General features: G+C 46.3%; 1 protein-coding gene across 1 annotated transcript in view; it reads right to left on the bottom strand.

Annotated features, from left to right (window-relative positions):
• The window catches only part of ANKRD29 (ankyrin repeat domain 29), a 41,000-nt gene extending 22,658 nt beyond the window's left edge, over window positions 1-18,342 (bottom strand). Inside the window, exons 1-6 of the mRNA XM_082418734.1 lie at window positions 18,275-18,342; window positions 17,764-17,841; window positions 15,653-15,754; window positions 8,061-8,171; window positions 4,063-4,161; window positions 2,679-2,777 (exon numbers count right to left, since the gene is read on the bottom strand). Of these exons, the coding sequence (XP_082274860.1) occupies window positions 2,679-2,777; window positions 4,063-4,161; window positions 8,061-8,171; window positions 15,653-15,727 (384 nt within the window). The 5' untranslated portion in view covers window positions 15,728-15,754; window positions 17,764-17,841; window positions 18,275-18,342. The remainder of the gene's footprint in view (window positions 1-2,678; window positions 2,778-4,062; window positions 4,162-8,060; window positions 8,172-15,652; window positions 15,755-17,763; window positions 17,842-18,274) is intronic.
• Window positions 18,343-18,610: the final 268 nt, after the last annotated feature.

Here is an 18,610-nt window from a genome sequence, read left to right as displayed (position 1 = left end):
CAACTGAAACCCTTTCTCTCTTTTTTTTTTTTTTTGGCTGCGTTGGGTCTTCATTGCTGCGTGTGGGCTTTCTCCAGTTGCGGGGAGTGGGGCTACTCTTCGTTGCGGTGCACGGGCTTCTCACTGCGGTGGCTTCTCTTGTTGTGGAGCACAGGCTCTAGGTGCGCAGGCTTCAGTAGCTGCGGCATGCGGGCTCAGTACTTGTGGCTCGTGGGCTCTAGAGCGCAGGCTCAGTAGTTGTGGCGCACAGGCTTAGTTGCTCTGCGGCATGTGGGATCTTCCCGGACCAGAGCTCGAACCGGTGTCTCCTGCATTGGCAGGCGGATTCTTAACCACAGTGCCACCAGGGAAGTCCGTGAAGCCCTTAATGGTTTTTCTCAGGTGCTGGGCTGAAGCTTTCTCTTTTCCCATCTAGGATTGTTGTGTTGTTTGTTTGGCTCTGTGAATGGGTATGTGGACATTTGAGCTAACTGTAAACAATCCAAGAACGTGGAATCTGGTCCTAAAATACGAGTCATAAATAAAATAGTGTGGTTTCTAAATTTGGGCATAGAGTGTTTATTCAAAGTGGCTACCCTCGCAGCCCCACCCTCAGATTCAGTACGTCGGGAGTGAGGCCCAGAAAGAGGCATTTGACCAGCCATGTGAGGTGACAGGGAGGTGCAGGAGGCAGGTGGGCCTCCCTTGGAGAAACACTGCTGCATGTGGTCCTGCACTCACAGGCAGGCAAGGTGCTGGGGGAAGCACATGGCTGAGTAAGGCTTCAGCAAGGGCCCGGCTGTGTGGTGGGAAGAGCTGCGTTTTGAAGGGTGGGGAATGGAGGAGAGAGACTGGAGGGCTGAGGCTGCTGGGTGTGGGTGGAGGTGGAGGTGGGTGGGCATTAAGAAGTTGCTTATTAAGCTATTAGCAGCAACGAGCACCGTGTCCAAGTTTTGTTGTGTCAATCTTCCCAGCTCTTTGCCTAATGGGTTTAGACAATAGATAAAACATGATGATGGTCATAGAAGAGCTGATACCTTTTATTTAAAAAAACACATTTTTGGGGACATAGGTTCAATTACAATGAGAACAGTTGTTGACACAAAGTCAGTTTTGATGACATGATCATATTAAAACTCAAAGCCTCCTGACACTGTCTTCTTCCCATGGAAAACTCTTGGCCACCTGCAGTTGACCTAATGGAAACATGTGGAACTGCTCGCCCTGGGCCCCATGTTCCATGGATTTCTGGGACAGCACAAACTGGCTCATGTACAAAGGCCAGCATTAACTTGTTAGCCAAGAAGAATGAAGCAGCCATGTGGTCACACACGATCATTTGACGTAGTTCAGAGTTGAGTCAGGTTTGTAGAACTTTACTTTTTATTTTTAGTTGTATCACTTTTTTTTTATTAATTAATTAATTAATTAATTAATTAATTTTTGGTTGTGTTGGGTCTTTGTTTCTGCGCGAGGGCTTTCTCTAGTTGCGGTGAGCGGGGGCCACTCTTCATCGCGGTGCGCGGGCTTTTCACTGTTGCGGCCTCTCTTGTTGCGGAGCTCCAGATGCGCAGGCTCAGTAGTTGTGGCTCACGGGCCCAGTTGTTCCGCAGCATGTGGGATCCTCCCATACCAGGGCTCAAACCCGTGTCCCCTGCATTGGCAGGCAGATTCTCAACCACTGCGGCACCAGGGAAGCCCTATCACTTTTATAATTAAAAATAAAATAATATTTAATATAAAATATGTGTACACATGTATTTTGGATTACTGTATATTATATTCAGCATGTCTGGAGGCATGTACACAGTCCAACAGCAGGTTTTAGAAAAGACAGAAACCCTTTCTGAAATTCAGATCTACTTAATAGTGTTTTAACAGGAAAAAAAACTCCACTGGAAACTCCCTTGATATCAAAATATCACATACAATGAATTAAGAAAACCTAAAAGTTTCCAACTAGGGCAAATTTTCAGGAATTTTTTATGACTGAAGTAATTTTTTATGACAGAAATAAGTTTTCAATTACAATGTGTTGGTAGTTCAAATTCTTCTACTACAAAACATTATCATGAAAAGTCATGCTGTGAACACAAAATTTATCTTTCTGCAGCCTCAGTTTTCTTATCCACATGTCAAACATGAAGAATGAATGACTTCTTCAAAGCAAGAACCACAATTCCTTGCCCAACTATATAAACTGTAATCATATGTTATATATTTCAGTGAGGACATTTCAGAAAGTAAACTGCCTGCCAAACCCTGCTTAGAAATCTCTCAGATTCACTAGGATTGGCTTAATACTTCCAACAATTCCTATCATAGCACTGGGATTAACCTTGAAGCAGAAAAAAGCATATGAAAACAGGGCAAGTTAGAAAGCACCTGCTACTGTATCCATCCTGATAACAAAATTCAGTGTCCCAGAGTAGAAAGTTACCAGCACAAGAAAGAATCTAAGCAATTCCTCCCACCCCGAGTTCTCCAATTGTGAGCCCAAAGTAAAAATGTCATGTTTTGAATTGGATTCCTAGGACTACCCCTGAATCATTACAATTTAACCTTGTGAAACCCACCTTCTTAGGCTTGAAAATCTTGTAAAAAGCAAAGCAAAAATTCATACTATAGATGAAGAGAAATGAAAACTCATGACTGCTGAAATTCTTCAACAAGGTATAAAATCAAGAAAATTCTCTTACTTTGGTCCTAAATTCAGTGGATGCTCCAAATTCAAAGAGAAATCTCACAACATCATTATGTCCTTGTTGAGCAGCAAAGAACAGGGCAGTTGTACCTGACTGAGAGAGAGAGACAGGCTGGTTTTAAAAGATATTTGGTTACATTACATTTGATTTATATGCTTGCAAACAAAACAAAACAAAATCCTTGTATATAAACTTCCAGCCTAGGACGGGGCTATATTTGAACAGACTGTATTCCTTGTTCAGGTAAGTGACCAGTGTGGAGGCTGCTGGGTTCCAGAAATGTTAAGATGTAACAAGGTCTGGATGAGGAAACTGGGCTAGAATAGGAAGACTCTCATCTTTTTTTTTTGGCTGCCCTGTGCACATGCAGGATCTTACTTCCCCGACCAGGGATCAAACCCATGTCCCCTGCAGTGGAAGCGTGGACTCCTAAGCACTGGACTGCCAGGGAAATCCCTCACCTTCTTAATAGACATGAATTTTAGAGACTACCAAAGTGTGCAAATGCTATGTGTCTAGAGAGCCAACTAAAGAAAACAATGGCAGGTACATCTTCAGGAGACAAATATTCTGATATTGCAAAATGAATTACAGATGAACCGAGGAAGAAGTCTGCTCTAAGCGTCAGTTCCACAGCACTGCCGGGCACTCTCTTCCAGCTTCCAAAATACGCGGGGTGAGGTCAGGGCCTCTCTTTGGCTATTCTTCCAGACTGACCTGGCTCAGGGAATTCTGGGGGTCACCAGGGACCTACACGTCATCGTTATTTGCACCACACAGGTTACCTCTAAACCCAACACACTTAAGTCCTCAAGGGCCACTGTGTTCAATGCACAATAGTTTTCATCTCCAAGAACATTAATTGAGCAGTTGGAACCAAACAGATAAATATAAAGACCATATATATATATATATATATATATATATATATATATATACACACATATATATATACCATATATATGTATATATATGCATCCATGCCACTCTCTCACTTTGTCCCAGCTTACCCGTCCCCCTCCCTGTATCCTCAAGTTCATTCTCTAGTAGGTCTGTGTCTTTATTCCCGTCTTGCCCCTAGGTTCTTCATGACCACTATTTTTTTTTTTTTTTAGATTCCATATATATGTGTTAGCATACTGTATTTGTTTTTCTCTTTCTGACTTACTTCACTCTGTATGACAGACTCTAGGTCCATCCACCTCACTACAAATAACTCAATTTCGTTTCTCTTTATGGCTGAGTAATATTCCATTGTATATATGTGCCACATCTTCTGTATCCATTCATCTGTCAATGGACACTTAGGTTGCTTCCATGTCCTGGCTATTGTAAATAGAGCTGCGTTATTCTTACTCACGTGCAAAACCTGACTTACCTCTCTCTGGAGATTGATGTCAGCTCCCTGCAGGATGAGCTCCCTCACACAGCCTATGTGGCCAGCATAGGAGGCGACCATGAGGAGCGTTGTGCCGTGCTGGGTGGGGGAGAGACAGATGAGCAGTTAGGCCATGTGACACCAGAGAGGTGGCCAGGAGAAGATGCCGCAGACGTCAGCTCCTCCCAGGACACGTCCGAGCTGAGCGCAACATCTCCCGCAGTAAATAAAAGTGTCTCGTGAATAATCTTATAATGCAGACCAAACAGGAAAAAGCACAGTGACAAATTGCTGAGGCTGGAATTTTCAATTTAAACATTCACTTACTTCCATTATCTTCAGACACACAGTCCAAGTGAACCATGGTTACTGCATTTTGAGGCAGCAGTGATGTAATGGCCTCGTTTTATGATTCCTGAGCCAAAACACTGTTATTAATGCAAAAAAGCGGGTTAAGTGGTACTAGTTGGTTTTCTGAGTTTAGAATTCTTTATTTTCAAACTGATTCAGGTAAAGATGCAACGAGAGACTACAGAAGTGAGAGTTGGGAGCCCCGGGGTCCATCTCTGTCATCAACCAGCAGCGTAACCTGGGGCACACTGCTCACAATTCCTGGGGCTCATTTACTTCATCTTTAAAATGAGGAGCTTGGGGCTTCCCTGGTGGTGCAGTGGTTAAGAATCCACCTGCCGGCGCAGGAGACATGGGTTTGAGCCCTGGCCCGGGAGGATCTCACATGCCGTGGAGCAACTAAGCCCGTGCACCACAACTGCTGAGCCTGCGCTCTAGAGCTCGCGAGCCACAACTACCGAGCCCACGTGCCACAACTACTGAAGCCCATGCACCTAGAGCCTGTGCTCCTCAACGAGAAGCCACTGCAATGAGAAGCCCGCGCACTGCAACGAAGAGTAGCCTCCGCTGGCCGCAACTAGAGAAAGCCCGTGCACAGCAACAAAGACCCAACGCAGCCAAAAATAAAAAAATTAAAAAAATAAGTAAAAAAATAAAATGAGGGGCTGGATGATATGATTGCCAAGGTCTCTGCCAGCTTTAAGATTCAAGGACTTGAGACGTACCACCTGATATTCCAATTCAAGTGGACTTTTGTGGTTTAATTTACATTTGTTTTCAAGGGCTCGAAACTGTAATCTGAACTACCTCTCCTGTGTGGTCAGCAGCCTGCTCCTGTGGAGAGGATACGAGAGAGACAGACGGCTCTGCCTGTGAGGAAGACTCACTAGGTACGGGGTGGTGATTCTTAGAAGCCTCGTGCTATATATTCAATACATCTGTGGGATTTTGTAGGAAGGCAGTATAGTTGAGTGGTCACTGACAGTATGATTCTGGGCTGGTTATCGGAGCTTTCAAAGGCTCATTCACCTCATCTGTAATGCGGAATAGTAAAAGTATCTGCCTGATTAAATTAAATGGGAAAAAGCAGTAATTCAGGCAATGTGCTTAGCTTAGTAATGTTAAATATTCAGTAAGAGTTAGGTGTTAAAATAATATTATGATGCCTCAGCAAATGTTAGATTATTATTTGGTTTTTGTTGACTCGTGTGAAAGACAATCCTAGTTTGGGGAAAGTCTTGTTTGCTATAAGTAAAAGTACAGGTAGAATCAAGAAGAGCTAGTGGCTTCGCAGAAGTGCTTTATGATAATCTTCTACCCCATGTGACCACATTTGGTATTTGAATGTAAGACCTTCATGTCGGCTGTACCACCCATCATTCAGGGGGACTTCTTCCTCCATGTTTTTCAAGATTAAAGTAGCAAACTTGGAGTTACTAACGTCCTCTTGAATGTGAGAACATTTTTATTCAGCATTCAGACAGAAGATTCCTTGATTTAAAGCCAGTCTGAACAGGCAAGCTATGAATGTATCCTTTACGTGAGAGGTGAGAAAATTTTTTCATCATGGGTCACACTGGTCTCAAAATACAAATCAATCATGAGCTACAGGAACCACAGAACACTTAACTTGGATATTTAAAAATAAAAATAAAAAACATCAGGCTCATCTATTTTACAGTAAGGGAAGATGAATGAAACAAATAACCAAAATGCTCCTTTATACATTGTATTTCACTTCTACATCATGGTCGACTGAGGAAAAGCCAGAGGTTGGGACAAAGGAGAAATAGAATACAAAGCCCACGCGCCTAGAGCCCGTGCTCCGCGACAAGAGAAGCCACCGCAATGAGAAGCTTGCGCACCGCAACGAAGAGTAGCCCCCACTCGCCGCAACCAGAGAAAGCCCGTGCGCAGCAACAAAGACCCAACGCAGCCAAAAATATAAATAAATAAAAGAGGAGGGATCTGTGGATGTATTAAGCTACACAAAGCTGGAAGTCAGGAGAAGGTCATAGGGGGTGTCTGAAAAGGGGTGACTTTAAGAAAAAGGAGTAAAGTGGTCATCAACATGGTCAGTGGGTGAGGTCACAATGAAAACGGGCATCCCCACTCCAGTTCTGTCCAGCGTGGCACTGCTGCCCAGCAAGACACAAGTAAGACCCGACGACCAGTTCACAGATGCCCAAGACCCCATATCAGTTTGGGTCCTGGCAAAGAACAGATGGTACATTCAAACTGGGATAACTGGACCAAAGTTTAATAAAGAGACTATTTATAAGGCTATGCTCTGGATGTAGGGAAACTACAAAGAACAGTGCTGGGAGCGAGTAACAGCGGAGCTGCACTGCTAGCCCAGGCCCGAAGGCGCGAGGGACAGGTGGTGGCTCCCAGGACGGACAGGGTGAGAGTCCTGCTGCCAGACAGGATGGGGGGGTCTAGACTCCCCAACATCCCTGTCCTCCCTCCCTCTGATTCCTGCCAACGCTCCCACTGGCCAAACCCTACTAGAGGCCAGAGGGAAGCCAGTCCCCTGGGGCAGGCCAGACAGCTCCAACTCTGGGACACAGAGCAAGCTGGAGAAAGTTACAAGTGGGTCTGGAGGTGCACCCCAAGCTGTCCTGCACTGATGCCCGGGGAGGGGCAAAGCGGAGCAAACTTTGATACCTCGCTTGGGCTGGTGGCTGACATCATCTACCAAATGTACGCAATAAAAGCTGGAAATGGGGGCTTCCCTGGTGGCGCAGCGGTTGAGAATCTGCCTGCCAATGCAGGGGACACGGGTTCGAGCCCTGGTCTGGGAAGATCCCACATGCCACGGAGCAACTAGGCCCGTGAGCCACAATTACTGAGCCTGCGCGTCTGGAGCCTGTGCTCCGCAACAAGAGAGGCCGTGATAATGAGAGGCCTGCGCACCGCGATGAAGAGTGGCCCCCACTTGCCACAACTAGAGAAAGCCCTCACACAGAAACGAAGACCCAACACAGCCATAAATAAATAAATAAATAAAAATTAAACTTTAAAAAGAATATCACCAAACATTCCGAGAAGCAACTGGCCCTGAAAACATTTCTGTTTAATCCCTAAAATCAGAACATCTCCTCTCTCCTCATCTGAGGTCCTCTTAGTCCCCAGAGATGCGACGTCCTGCTGAGAACAGAGAAATTGCTGCCTCTAGCCGGGGAGGGAAGGGCTCTCGCCGTGATGCCTGAAAGTAGGCGGGAGGACCTGTTTTTAGTTCCCGTTCATTGCCGATGAGGGTATTGGTGTTTGCAAAGGTAAGGAAGGGATAAGAGGCTGGGTGGAGGCTTCCATCTCTCAGTAGAAAAAACCCAACTCCCACATCCGCGGCAGCCCCCTTCTGTTCTGAATCATCTCCCCCTTTTCTTCTTGGACTTGGCCGATTCTGATTCCCAGTGACGTGTCTCTTCCCCTATCATGGCCCCTCCTGTTTTATGCAGGTAATGGCTTTCCCAGTATGTTTTGAAGTTCCCCGTGGTACTTCGGACTTTTTGAAAAGGATGAAGCAAGCAAACACATGAAAAAGCGGACAAGCACTGCGAAGGAAGGGTATTCAGCAGGCGCTCTCATGCCAGCAGGGGACGGCGAGCTCCCAGCATGCGTGTACCGAATGGACCGGTCCGTACACTGTCCCTGCAGTCCACGTCCACTCGGCCACTGTTCAGCAGCAGCCGGAGCAGAGCCAAGTTGCCCCTCCTCGCTGCCCAGAACGCCGCGTTGGCAAGTGGGGTTTCCTTCTGCAGAAGCAAAACAAAACAGGATCTTAAAATCGACCTTCATTAACACGACCACTTCTACGCAAGTACGCACTACCATTCAAAAGGGAGACCTTCCAGATGTGTCTGATCATTTGACAGAGCGCTCCTCTGGCAACAGGTGATTGTCGTGTACTTGGTTATGGGATGCAGATACCCGAGCCATGGGGCTGTGATGAAGAGCTGTGTTGTTGATTACACAGCACTATTAATACCCTATTTCCCACCAATGTCCTCACTTTCCTGCCTCTGTGTCTTTGTTCACAGTTTCCTTTTTGTTTGAAATGAATTTTCCCCCATCCTTCACGGCCAAGGTTCTGCTTAAATGTTATTTCCTCCCTGAAGTGTTCCCAAATCTCTCTTTGCCTCTAAGCAGAGGGAAATCTCTCCCAATTCTGAGTTTACAGGTACCTTTTCTGTGCCCTCAATACTTTCTACCTGATTCCAGCTGCCTGGGTAAATGCCTCACTTTCCCTCCACCAAGTTTTCTCTGTTTCAGCTGGAACTTGCCAGAGGTTTCTGCTGAGAACAAGGAACTCTGGGCAGGAAATGTTGCTGTGAGTCCTCGGGTGGATCCTTCACTCCACTCCTGGGTTATTTTAAAGTTGCTAAGTTAACGTTGGAACAACTACGGAAGGAACAGAGCTGGAGAACAGTTCTCCTGAATCAGAGCTGCAGAGTTGACTGTAGTACCACCACCTTCTCTAAAACAGATCAATTTGAATTTGCAGAGAACAGTCCCCGGTGGGGGTGAGGGACAGACAGAACCACACAGCTCAGGGTTTCCACCCCAGCCCTGGGCAACGGACTTGGCCCCGCTGAGGCCTGGATTCCTCTTGCCCAGATGGAGATCACATTACCTGCCTTGAAGTTTATGGTAAAAATTAAATGATGCAGGTTAATTGGCTGATACGGCGCCCAGCACATCATACATGCTTACAAATACTAGTTTCTTTCCTTCTGTCCACTTTCTTTACAAAGTTAGAATCAACAGGCAAAACTGAACTCAGTATTGGTACTAATAAAGAATTCTGCTGGTCTCAGGAAATTTTCTAGTATTCAAATTGTTTAACAAAAACACTTTTTGGGGTGGGCTTAAAGCACGTATCTGACTCAGAGGGTCTTTTATGCAATGTGTCTTCTAAGTATATGTATAAGGTATTACATACAATACCTAACTCACCAATGCTAAGTTAAAAAGAAAACACCGACAATTTCAGCTGCTCCACAGAGCCGTCACAAGTGAAAGTCCAGTGGCAGCAGAGTGGTGGCAGCACCTGTGGGTGTGAGGATTTAATTTCAGGAGCTCTTCAGCACATACACAACTTAGTGTTCTTGTGCATTCTTGGACAAGAGCGTGGCAAAGTGGGGAGTGATAAGCAGATTACAAACATACTTGGAATGCTTCCCTGGCTCAGTTAGGAGGAAAAAGATCACCTTAAATTCCAAGTGAACAATTTGCTTCCCCTGAAGGTGTAAGTTTTACTGTCCCAGGAGTTTTCACACCCAGTGTCTGTGGTTTTTGCACCAAGCTGGGTCCGATGTTACAGTTGTTAGTAAGTGAGTGAAGCAATGGCAAGGCTGGTTTGACTTGTATAATAAATCACGAAACAATGCCCCTTTAATAGAGAGATTGCACAAGGCCAAGATGAAGTTTGGGAGGGTGAGTCAGGAAGACAATTTAATATGCACCATGGAACAGCTCTTTTGGCTTTTCTGGAAACATGAAACCTTGAGAGTCATAAATTGTAAATCATTTTCAGTGATTTTGTTGTTTCCCTTTAACCCCAAATACCTTTCAAAAAACCATTTGCACACCACAAACTTCTATTGTCATAACAAGCTCTCCAGCCAGGAGCCTCTCCTGCCTTTAGGATGGCCTCGGGGATTCCTCTCCTGCACGGGGCTAGACATCCTGGTTTCCTACAAGGTTCTAGAAACTAAGCTTTGGGAAAAGGTGTAAATCCTTCATTTTCCCTCAAGAGCTTGATATACTGGGAGGTGGAGGCATGATAGAGTAGTTGATTTGGGGTGAGAGAGAGCTGAGTTCAAGTCCTGGCCCTGCTACTTCCCGGTTCTGGGACCTTGGGCAGGTTATTTAATTTCTCTCTGCCCCAGGAAAGTGAGAATGATATTAATAGTGGTAGTATAGTCAGTATCCTCGGGGGATTGGTTCCAGGACCTCCTACGGATACTGAACTCTGTGGACGCTCAAGTCTCTGATATAAATCGGCACAGTATTTGCATATAACCTATGTATCTCCTCCTACATACTTTAAATCATCTCGAGATTACTTGTGATACCTTACACATGTAAATGCTATGTAAATAGTTGCCAGTGCTGGTCAAATTCAAGTTCTGCTTTTTGGAACTTTCTGGAATTTTTTTTCTGAATACTTTTGATCTGTGGTTGAATAGGCAGATGTGGAACCTGCAGACACGGAGGGTCAACTGTACCTCTGTCATGGGCTGTTAGAGGATAAATGAAGTTATACGTGCAAATGCACTTTGACAGCAAATGCTCAAGAGATGCGAGCTCTAGATGCACAGTCCTCACAGCCCTTTAAAAGACTTGTCCAGGAGAATTCATTTGCTTGGTCGCTGGCATGTGCTCGGGACAGTGGCACTGGCCAGGGGCTAGGACTAGAGGTACCAGTCAACCTTGATCTCTGCTCCAATGGCTTTATGGGCCAGTAGGAAACGAGCATCCCAGGCATGCAGGGTGCTGATGCAATGACATGGGGGCATCCTGGGAACCGTCACTAGCTCGGAAGGGCTGGAGTGAAGGATGTGGGGGGAGAGAGGGCAGGAGATGCTGTAGGGCAGGTAGTCAGGGCCACATCTTGAAGGACTTGCCGTGCTATGTGATGGAGCTTGGACTTCATCCGGTGGGTACTAGGGAGTCAAGGAAGGGATTTAAGGTGGGGAGAGACCACCAGTTTTGCATTTTAGAAGGTCCCCGTGGCAGCCTCAGGAAGAATGGACTGAGGACTGGAGCCAGACTGAGACTGGTGTCTACAAGGTTAGGAGACACTGTACAGACAGGGAAGAGATGGTGAGCTGAGGCTACGATCGTGGGGACGGCAGGATGAGACAGACGGGAGAAATTTCAAGGAGCTAAACTGAATAGTCTCGGTCTGTGACTGTCTGTGTAGGAGCGGAGGGAGAGGGAGCCTGGCGGATGTGGTGCCACTCATGGAAGTCGGAAGCTCCGGTTGAAAAGGCAGATTATGGGAAAAAATGATGAGTTCAGCTTTGCACACGCCGAGTTTCAGATGCCTATGGGGCATCTAGGTGGAAATGTCTAGCAAAGCAATGCATAAGTTCTCCTATCACACTGCAGCCAACCCATTTTACTGGAGTGCAGGAATCCTGAGCTAATACTTACCAAGTGCTTATTTCGTACCAGTGGCACATCCTCTGCAGACTAGCTCATTTAATGCTCATCACAGCTCGGGGAAGTGGGTACATTATTATCGCACTGCTCAGATGACGTAAGTGAGAAGCGAGAAGCAACAAGGCAGGCTTCAGCCCCAGGCAGTCTGGTGCTTGAGGCTGGGCTTTCAGCTGTCCTACCATCCTGCCTCCTGCGGAATTCTCCTCCTGAGACAGCAAGGAATAGGCAGTGTGGACCCCAGTGACCTCCTTCCTACCCTCATTCCAAGTCCTCTTCTGCCAAGATGGAAAGTCCCCTGACCTTCCTTCCCTTTGGGGTCTACAGACCACATTGCCTGGTTAACTTCCAAACCTCCTCTGGGTACAATCTGCACATAATCATAAAATGCTGTTTACAAAGGGCAGCCCTTTAAGCCTTTAAAGGAGATGATGCACGTGAAAATGCTTCACACAAATCTTAAGGCACTTCACCAACTGTGTGATTGCTATTTAACCTCTTCCTTGGTTTTTCGGGTCTCTGCAAGCAGGCTGTTGGCTGTGACATTGTCATCACAGCAGTGACAACCTACGTTGGGTTCTTGCTCTGTATCAGGCAGTGTGCTGAGTACTCTCACTGTTCTAACGCTTTTAATTCCCAGAACGCCATGAGGTAGGTGTTACTGTTCCCATTTTTAAGATGAGGAAACTGAGGCACAGAAGTGACTTACGTAAGGTCATCCAGCTAGGAAGTAACGGGATTCAAACCCAAGTCTGTTTGGGTCCAGAGTCAGAGATCCTATATCTTATCCGCTGTGAGAAAACCTGAGTATAACCTTCCACATATGCCATCTTCCCTTCTCTTTTTTCCCCCTATTTACTGCCAGAATTTTGGCTCACACAGTGGTCATTAGCACACTACCAGAAATTAAATACAGGAAGGAAGGGGAGAGAAACACAGAAGGGAAGTTGTTACTTGTACAGAACTGGAATTCTGATTAAAAGCGAAGAGGGGGTAGAGATCTAAACTATTGGTTTAAAAAAGGGTTGAGAATAATGTGGATTTCATTTGTATAATTAATCTAATCAAGAGAACATTAGCTTTGTTCAACGATGAATTTCTCTGATGTTCGAAGCTGCATTAAACAAGGGGATAAGGAAGGTTGAGAGACCACGGGCAGAAGGAGGTTTCTGATATGTCACCGTTCCACTTTGTGCTAAACGGCTGAAATTTACAGAATTGCTTAATAAACATTAACTGAGAATTAACCCTGCGTTGTAAGTATCATTACACTTCTATAAGTGATAGGAAACCGAAGAGGAAAAAGTAAGTGATTTATTCACCCAGGCATTCTGCCTAAGAGGTAGGCCTGTATAACACTGGCGTTTCCAAACTCAGAACTCAAGACCACGTTTAAAGTCTGTTTAACACATATATGTTCCGAATAGGCCAATCGATAGAGGTAGAAAGTAGTTTAGCAGTTTTCTGAAACGAGGATGTTTGGAGGAATACAGTGACTGCTAAGAGGTATATAGTTTCTTTTTGGGGTGATTAAAATATTCTAAAATTGATTGTTGTGCTAATGGCTGCACAACTCTGTGAATATGCTAAAAATCACTGAAATGAACACTTTAGCTGGGTGAATTATAATGGTATGTGATCTGTATTTCAATATAGCTGTTTAAAAAAATACATGGCTTTGTTAATTTATTCTCCTGTGGCTCATCCAAAAAATTTCAGCTGATTGATGAACTGGAGTTGATTTTGAGATAATTTACATACCTTCAGAACATGGATGGAACATATAAGTTCCCGTACGTCTGGCCAAGACATGAGCAATTTCCATCACCAAGATGAAGCCTGGTATTGAGATGCTTTATCCTCTTGGGTAAGACAGGCTCAAGAAAGACCTAGGTATTATTCTTTATCTAGTGATGATTCCCCTGGGATGGTGACCTCCCTCATTGGGTTAGGGTCTAACCCCCAAATTGTGCCAGACTTTTGGCAACCTCAGCCCTGGAGAAATAGCTGTTATAAAGACAAAAGTTAATGTACTGAAATCCACGAGCTTCATTCCACAGAAAGACTCAGACCTGCACTTTGAGTTTGCTTTTACTTTAAAAACAATTCCAACAAACATGTATCTCTTTTCCCAACCAGAACAAATTGGGAGTTGCCAACTGGTGAAACAGGAAGTTTACTGGAGAGGCAAAGCGCTACCAGCAAGAAGAGACTGCTGACAGCATAATGGACAAAGGATAAAAAAGGGTGTCCACGTGGTTCAGAAGCAAATAGCCCTACAAGTGGTGACTCAGTCATCGAGAAGAAGCGAAATTGTGGTTTCCAACGCTCTGTTGATCCTCCCACAGACTCAGCCAACAATGCTGGGTCTTTTCAATGCAGGCCTTGGAGATCCAGGGCCTCGGGCCTACAAGCCTTTCGGCTGCCGATGAAAATGAAACAGTTAATCTATGGCTCCAAAATCAAAGTTAATGAAAACTTCATTCAGTATGTATGAAATGTAACATGTTGTCAACTTTACTAATCGCTAAAATTAGTATTCGTAAAATATCGCTGACACATGAATATAATCTGCAGGTCTGATTTTCTCACTATACAAGAACTACTGAATTGCAGAAAAAATCCTGGACAAATGTAAATTAAATGTTATTTGTTGCTAAATAATTTTAAAAGCAATAGTATACAAATCCTTCCAAAAATGTACAATAAAAGGGCTTGTGGGATCTTAGTTCCCCAAACAGGGATCGAACCTGGGCCCCTGGCAGTGAAAGTGCTGAGTCCAAACCACTGGACTGCCAGGGAATTCCCAAAAGTTGCTATTCTCATTGTGGGCTGAGGGTACATTTTAATATGTTTGGTATGATGTGAGCTGGGGCTAGTGCAGGGTTAGTCACTGGCCTGTGACTCTGCTCCCCTCCCTGAGTCCCCCTCAAGCCTTCCCTCTGTGCCTTTTGGAACTCCTCCACTTGCTGGAAAATCAACCGTCTTTCTCCTTCGCTTAGCACCGTCTTTCTCCTTCACTTAGCACCGAGCTTCCTCTGCCTCCCTGGTGGAGGCTGGGCCTGCTCTCACCCCAGCCCTAGGGTGGGGAATGGAGCGGGGCCCTCCTCACCTGGCTTCCAGACACTGCCCTTCTCACCAGGTGTACACATCTCTGCTGCTTCAAGACTCAGGCCATCCCACCTTCTCATCCCCTGCCTCACCTCAAGGTAGTTGTCGCCTCCTGACATTTTCTTCACTGAAAATGAACATTTTCTTCACTGAAAATGTTGGCACCTTCCTTTCTCCTCACCCCAAATTCTGACCGCATCCTGGCCCTCACTTTACAAAACATCAATATCTCTGCCCCTCCCACCTCCTGAGAACTTCAGCACTCAGCTCAATCATCCCCTCCATGCGCAAGCCTTCTCAGCACTCCCTGTTGTCATCTTAAAATACTTTTTTATTGAGATATAGTGAACATACTATAAAATTCATCCTTTTAAAGCATATAATTCAGTGGTTTTTAGTTTAATCTCAAGGTTTCACAACCATCACCACTATTCCAGAACATTTTCATCAACCAGGAGAAACCTCATACCTATTAACGATCACTCCCCATCACCCCCTTCTTCCCCCAGTCCCTGGCAACCACTAAGCTACTTTCTGTCTCTATGGATTTGCCTATTCTGGACATTTTGTATAAAGGGAATCATATAATACATGGCCTTCTGTGTCTGGCTTTTTGCACTTAACGTTTTCAAGGTCCATGCATGTAGCTACGTATGAGTGCTTCATTCCTTTTGTTGGTTGTATGATATTCCATTGTATGGATATACCATGTTATGGACTGAATGATTGTGTCCTCCCCCCTCCAAGTTACTATGTTGAATTCCTAACCCTCGTTGTGATGATATTTGGAGGTGGGGCATTTGGAGATAATTAGGTTTAGATTAGGTCCTGAGGGTGGAGCCCCCATCGTGGGGTTAGTGCCCTTCCAAGAAAAGGAAGACATTAGAGCTCCTTCTCTCCCCTTTCTGAGGAGATAGCCAGAAGGTGGCTGTTTGCAAGCCAGGAAGAGGGTTCTCACCAGACACTGAACCTGCCAGCAGCTTGATTGTGGACTTCCCAGCCTCCAGCACCGTGAGATATAAATTCCTGACATATGTTTTCATTTCTTGTGCATATACACCTAGAAGCAGAATTGTTGGGTCATATGGTAGCTCTATGTTTAACTCTTTGAAGGATGACTAGACTGTTTTCTATTATGGCTGCATCATTTTATATTCCTACCAGTAATGTATGAGGGTTCCAATTTCTCCACATCCTTGTCAACACTTGTCATTGTCTGTCTTGTTGACTGTAATCATCCTAATGGGTGTGAAGTGGTATCTCATTGTGGTTTTGATTTGCATTTCCCTGATGGCTAATGATGTCAAATATCCTTTCAGTGGCTTATTGGCCATTTGTATATCTCCTTGGGAGAAACGTCTATTCAGATCCTTTGACCATTTTAAAATTGGGTTGTCTTGTTTATTGTTGAGATGTCTATTATTATTTAAAGATGCTCAAGTCTCTACCATTTTAAAGAAAACAAACCCTTGGCCAAGTCTGGATTCCTGCTGCAGCCACTGTTTCCCGCAGAATTTTTTGAGAGTTCTCTCCACTTGTGGTTTCCACCCACTCTCTTTTCAAGCTATTACAATCTGGCTTCTGAACTCAACACTGCATTAAAACTGCTCTCAGCAAGGTCACCAGAGCCTGTTTTGTTACTAAATTCAAGCGACACTTTTCAATTCTAAGCTTGTTTGATTTCTCTGTGGTATTTAACTCTGCATTCCTCTCTGCCTTTATGGAAAGACTACAGATTATTGGCTTAATGATAGCACATGCTTCTGATTTTTCTCATACATTTCTGTCTGCTCCTCCATTTTCTCAATGGGTTTCCTTTATTCTGCTCATTCTTAAAGTCTTGAGCTTCTTTAAGATTTTGTCCTCAGTCCTCTTCTTTTTCTTTTTTTAAATAAATTTTATTTATTTATTTTTGGCTGCACTGGGTCTTGGTTGCTGCGCGTTGGCTTTCTCTAGTTGTGGCGAGTGGGGGCTACTCTTCGTCGCGGTGCGCGGGCTTGTCATTGCAGTGGCTTCTCTTGCTGTGGAGCACGGGCTCTAGGCTCGCGGGCTTCAGTAGTTGTGGCACGCGGCCTCTAGAGCACAGGCTCTGTAGTTGTGGCACACAGCCTCTAGAGCACAGGCTCTGTAGTTGTGGCACACGGGCTTAGCTGCTCCGTGGCATGTGCGATCTTCCCGGATCAGGGATCGAACCTGTGTACCCTGCATTGGCAGGTGGATTCTTAACCACTGCGCCACCAGGGAAGCCCAGTCCTCTTATTTTCTACCTTTACATGATCTCACTGGGCAGTCACATTCATCCCCAAGGGTTCAATGACCACTTAACACTGCTCACTCTTAAATCTCATCTCTATCTCCTGCCTAGACTACTCTCCTGGGCTCCCAGTTTGTACATCTGTCTAACCAACATCTCTACTTGGACTCCTATCCATCCTTAAACTTGACATGTCCCACCCCAAACATTTTATCTTTACTTCTCTGGCCTTCCCTAACTCAGTGAATCACATCAATTACCGAATTCTGCTGATTAAAAAAAAATTTCTCACTCACATTTGTCTGCTTCCTCCCATCCTCAAAACCTGTGCCCTAGTCTGGTACCATTTAACAAGATGACCCCAACATCGCCCTGACTGGTCTCCCAGCTCCACCCTCTTCTCCAAACCGTAGCCAGAGATCTTTCTAACATGCAAATCTCACCGTGTCATTCCTCTGCTCACACGAGCTACTGTAAGAGGTGGGATTACACTGGCTTTGGAGCCAGACACACCAGGGTTTCAATCTGAACACCATTCACACACTGGCTGCACGGCTGTGGGAGGAGTTATTTAACTTCTCCATGTTTTAGTTTTCTTATTTGGAAAGAAAAAGTGGGGGGCACCAAAGTACCATCTCGTGGGTCCTCCTGAGGATTCAGAAGATGCACCATGATGCCCTTGGTTCAGAGTCGGGCACATTTTATGCGCTCAATACATTTTAACTACTATTTTTATTAAAACCTTCAATAGAGGCATATCAATGAACCTCATTTTCATCCTAAAATGTGGGCGTTAAACGAATGACTTTAATAACCTCTTTGGACACTGAAGTCTGGTAATCAATCGCAGGTCCACTCTGCGCTGGTCACTCAGCTTCAGGGTCAAAAAAGTCCTGTGGGGAGGAGGCAGCAGTGGTGCGGCTGGCGTTCGGGAACGCGGACGCAGGATCGGGCATCGGTGCCGCAGCCCCGGTCCCTGCGAGGGGCGGCCGCAGAGGAGCGCAGACCCAGGGCTTCTTCCCCGCCCCCGCCTGACTGTTACCCCGGCGACAGTCCCCGCCGCCCCTGCGCCCCGCGGCCGGGCTCACCGCACCTGCAGCCAGAAGTACTGAAAGCCTTTCGGGCAAAAACCGCACTCCTAGACCACAAACCACAGGAGCCATCCAGGCCCGGTCGCTCCCTCCCGGCCCCCGCCAGGCCCCCCGGGGCGGCGGCCACCCCACCCTGCGGGCCCGCGGCGGCTCCGGGCGGACGGTGGGGTGCGGGCCCCGCCGCCGCAGGTCTGCCGCCCGCCCGGCGCTCCCTCCCGGAGCCCGCGGCGCTCACCTTTAACGACATCCTGCACATGTCCGCGGCCGCCCCGCCGGGACCGGTGCGCTTCCGGCCCGGACGCCCGGCCCAGCCCTCCCCCGCTCTCCCGCCGCCTTCCGCAGAGGGGCGGCCTTCCAGGCGCCGCGCGCTGTCGCCGCCGCAGACGGGGCCGGGGTGGGGGTGGGGGGCGGGGGGAGAGAAGAGCGGAAGGGGGAGGGGCGGGGGGGGTCACACGCGACCGCTCTCCGCTTACCTACCACACACACACTCCCAACTCCGCACGCACCGTGCACACTACACACACACAGGTTCACACACACACCACTGCACGCTCACAACCTCACATCACTC

This window comes from Balaenoptera physalus, assembly GCF_965194825.1.
Source record: "Balaenoptera physalus genome assembly, chromosome: 12".
Lineage (NCBI taxonomy): Eukaryota > Metazoa > Chordata > Mammalia > Artiodactyla > Balaenopteridae > Balaenoptera > Balaenoptera physalus.
The sequence above is the reverse complement of the archived record's forward strand: the minus strand, read 5'-3'. Positions and strand labels throughout refer to the sequence as shown.